The sequence below is a fragment of the Helianthus annuus genome, chromosome 5 (assembly GCF_002127325.2).
Source record: "Helianthus annuus cultivar XRQ/B chromosome 5, HanXRQr2.0-SUNRISE, whole genome shotgun sequence".
Lineage (NCBI taxonomy): Eukaryota > Viridiplantae > Streptophyta > Magnoliopsida > Asterales > Asteraceae > Helianthus > Helianthus annuus.
The window spans coordinates 177,116,823-177,120,732 of record NC_035437.2 but is presented as its reverse complement, the minus strand read 5'-3'; the positions used below and the strand labels follow the sequence as shown (position 1 = coordinate 177,120,732).

At 38.8% G+C, this 3,910-nt stretch overlaps 1 protein-coding gene across 1 annotated transcript; it reads left to right on the top strand.

Annotated features, from left to right (window-relative positions):
* On the top strand, nt 1–3,676 carry LOC110944235 (transcription factor SAC51). Its single transcript, XM_022185947.2, has 4 exons — nt 1–135; nt 703–1,253; nt 2,310–2,339; nt 2,563–3,676. The coding sequence occupies exons 2-4, from the start codon at nt 1,131–1,133 to the stop codon at nt 3,520–3,522; spliced, it is 1,113 nt and encodes a 370-aa protein (XP_022041639.1). The 5' UTR covers nt 1–135; nt 703–1,130; the 3' UTR covers nt 3,523–3,676.
* Nucleotides 3,677–3,910: the final 234 nt, after the last annotated feature.

Sequence of the window (3,910 nt, the reverse complement as noted above, 5' to 3'; positions counted from 1 at the left end):
GGGTGTGCTAAATAATAAATAATCACCATTCATTTCTCTATTTATTATCTTTCTTCCCCCGTGCTCTCTCTCTCTCTCCCTCTCCCTCTCCCCATCTTCATCCTTTCAACATTCTCCCATTTACATTCTTTCCAGGTTATTTTCTCTCTTCTCTTTCTCTTTTCTATCTTCTTAATTCCATCAATTTCCCTGCTTTTATCTATTTCCTTCATGGGTTTTCTACAAAAATCATTTTCATATATGGGTATTTGTCCATCTCTTCTTACTTAGCTTGGATGTTTTGCCATCAACAAACAGGGTTTATCGCTTGTACTATAATTCTCTCAATTATTTACAAACAAAGTTATATATTATGTTGAAATTTAACCTACTTCTGTTTCTTAATCAAACCACTTTACTGATCATAGATCCCTAATCATTTGTATTGATAACCTTAAATTGAACCCAATATCTCAATATAAGGTTTGAGATGGAAATTAAAACCGGTCGGAAATCGGAAAAGGTAACCGAAAGGGGGATAGTAACCATATGAACATGTTCTGATCACCATCAAAATTGATTAAATTTGTGTTTCGATATGAAGTTAAACTAATTACTGTGATTTGCATAGATTGAATTGGTTATAAGATCATGATATATGTATTTTGCTTGAGGTTCTGTATCTAATAATATGTATCATGCTTTAAATTTGTTTTTTTGCAGGTTCAAACAGTAAAAACTGAACAGATAACAACGTGGCGTTAATATCTCGTTACAAAGAGCATGCGGTGGTATTGCTTATCTGTAGACGTTTATCGTAAAATCATCTCCCTGAATCTCTATTGTCGGGTGATTCTGTAAAACCTCTTGAATCCATCGGTTTACTTTACGTTATAACTCTTTTCATAGCAACCATTTACAAAGTTTCATCCATGGGAACTAATTTATTCATTGTTATTCCCTGCTACTGTCGCTGGATTAGCTGAACGCCAAAACGCGTTGTTGTTTAGTCTCTTTCGATTAAAAATCGAATCTTTTTTAGTTCTTTGTCACCGAGTTTGAAAATCTTGTTTGGGTTGTCTTCTTGGATTGTTTGTCAAGATCTTTAGGGGATTAAAACTGATTATTATAAGGGTAGGGAAAAAGTAGTTATGGTGTGTCAATCGGCTGGACAAACAAGATTTCGGGCTTTGAAACATTTAAATGGAACCGCTGGGAGCGCCACCATAATCGTTAAAGTTATAGCATGCTTTCAACCTCTTCAAGATTGTCAGGTTCGCTGCAGTTCTATTTTCTTGTTAAACTTATTGTTTTTTGAATTCTTGTTTTTATATTTAGGAACATCGTTGTTACTGGCGAATAGCGACAAAAAGCGAGCACTATTTTATAAATAGCGATACACTAGAATTTAAAAAAAAAAAATTATATGTATATTATATCAAAATACCCTGGTATATATGCTATTTTACATGTATATTTAACAAAAGCCTAAAATCCAGCTATCTAATAGCTATATTTAATCGCTATATATATTTAAGAAAAAAAAAATGAAATCCCGCTATATATCGCTTAGGGGTGCAAACGAGCCGAGCGGCTCGCGAGCTACTCGAGATCGGCTCGAGAAAAAGCTCGAAATGAGCCAAGCCTTATCGAGCCCGAGCCCGAGCCTAAAATAAAGCTCGTTTGTTTATCGAGCCCGAGCTCGAGCTTCGCATGTGAAGCTCGTTAGGCTCGTCGAGCCTTATCGAGCCTTAGTGTAAACGAGCCGAGTCGAGCCGAGCTTATTCAAACTTGTTTACAAGCCGACCTCGAACCTAAAAATAACCTTATTTGGTAAACGAGCCCGAGCCCGAGCTTCACTTATCGAGCTCGCGAGCCTAAAAAGTCTATTATTTATATTATTTTTATTTAATATATTAATTAATAGATAATAAACGAGCCGAGCCCGAGCCGAGCTCGAGCTTGAGAAAATACAAACGAGCCGAGCTCGAGCCTTGAAAACAAAGCTCAAATCGAGCTGAGCTCGAGCCCGAGCTCACATAAGTTAATCGAGCTCGAGCTCGAGCCTGGTCAAGCTCGGGCTCGGCTCAGCTCGTTTGCACCCCTAAATTATCGCTACATACCCTGTAGCGACCTTCGAACTATATGCTACGCTATTCGCTATAGCGACCATAGCGACCACTATTGACAACTGTGTTCAGGAATTGGATTCTCGATAACTTTTTGATGTTTCATGCTTGTCTTTGAATCATATTCCGTTTCATGTTGGTGATATTCGGGACAATATGAATCTAATATGTTCTTTTTGTGGGGATGTTTTATCTTTTCAGGCCGAATACTTCCGTCATTTGCTTAAACCTGTAACGTAGCTCTGTTTTTTTCCCTTCGCGATCAAATTAAGCAGTGGTTTATTTAGTTGTCGTGTTTTTAGAAGTTTTCAGAAATCAATACAAACGCCCGAACAATCGTTCATCGCCTGGTACGATTTCTAATATCATGTTCATGTAAAGTTTGATTCTTTTGAACCCGATCGGTATCTTTATCATTAAATAATTACCCTTTTCAGGTAATTATTTTAACTGAATGGAAAAGGGTTTAAATTCCTGGTCCCGAGACCAGAATATCGATTGGCAACCGTTGAATCCGAATGTATCGAGCGCCCAATTCGGTTTAGGGCCTCGAGTTACGTTCCCGTCTTTTGGGAATTCGATTTCCCCACCCGTTTACCATGAACCCTGCGGTTGGTTCTACGGCTTGCCAAGATACCGTCAGGGTATTGTCCCGACGGTCAACTCTATAGCGAAAGAAGTCAAAGAGAAGCTTCCGGAAGCAAGCCCTGTTGTGGCTCGAGAAACGAACGGGTTACAAAAGAAGTTTCTTGTGTTTGATCAATCGGGTGATCAAACAACTATGATGTATGGTTTGGGTGTCGGGCCCTCCTCGACCCGTTACCAATTTCCTTCCTTGAATAAACCAAAACCGCAATTTGGATCACACATAGTTTGTGTTGATAAACTAGTTGAAGAAAATGACGGAAATGATTCACAAAGCGAGATGCGAGAGGATACCGAAGAGCTTAATGCGTTACTGTACTCCGACGATGATTATGACGATGAAGACGAAGCTAATGACGATGAAACGAGTACGGGCCATTCCCCTTGTTCCATGACGGGTGGACAAAAACGGGAACTTGAAAGCGTCGAAGAAGAGGAAGTTGCGAGTTCTGGTGGACCCGTGAAAAGACGTAAGAAACAAGACGTGGGTAGTTTTGTAAATACGCTCGAGGACACTGCGAGTTCAGGGGAATCTGGAATCAACTGTTCTGGTAATGGAGTGTTTGAGGAAGAGTATGATGATATATCATGTAGTAATAAGAAATTACGAATAGCGAAAATGAAGGAGACGATAAATGTGCTTCAAAATCTGATTCCCGGTGATAAAAATGGCAAAAATGTAATTATGGTAATCGATGAAGCTATTCATTACTTGACAAGTTTGAAGGTGAAAGCAAAAGCTTTAGGGCTTGATTCTTTAAGATGTTAAAGATGCTTGTACTTCATTTTCGTTATACCGTGCTACGATAGTGTCAGGGGCGGATCTACCCTTTAAGCTTCGTTACCCCTTGATGCTGCGGCGGTAGTGTAAATTTTGAAAAAAATTGGCGTTTTTACGATTTCGTTACCCCCTTTTTTTGAAACGTTACCCCTATAAAGATTTTCTAGATCCGCCACTGGATAGTGTTACGGTAGCAGAACGATGAATTTGGTCATTTTGATGTGGGGTTGTGATGACAAACAAATTGGGCATAAAGTTGTGGATTTGTATGTAGGTGCATTTTGGTAATTTTGGATGTGGGATTGTGACAAAGATTGCAAGATCTGGGCATAAAGTTGAAAATATGATGATGATCCTCAAGTGCATAAAAAGTAAA

Bases quoted from the DNA above. Each gene is read 5' to 3' on its own strand.
- LOC110944235 (XM_022185947.2), top strand. From the start codon at position 1,131: ATGGTGTGTCAATCGGCTGGACAAACAAGATTTCGGGCTTTGAAACAT. The intron at 1,254-2,309 runs GTTCGCTGCAGT...TTATCTTTTCAG, and splicing joins AACCTCTTCAAGATTGTCAG to GCCGAATACTTCCGTCATTT. The intron at 2,340-2,562 runs GTAACGTAGCTC...TATTTTAACTGA, and splicing joins TCCGTCATTTGCTTAAACCT to ATGGAAAAGGGTTTAAATTC.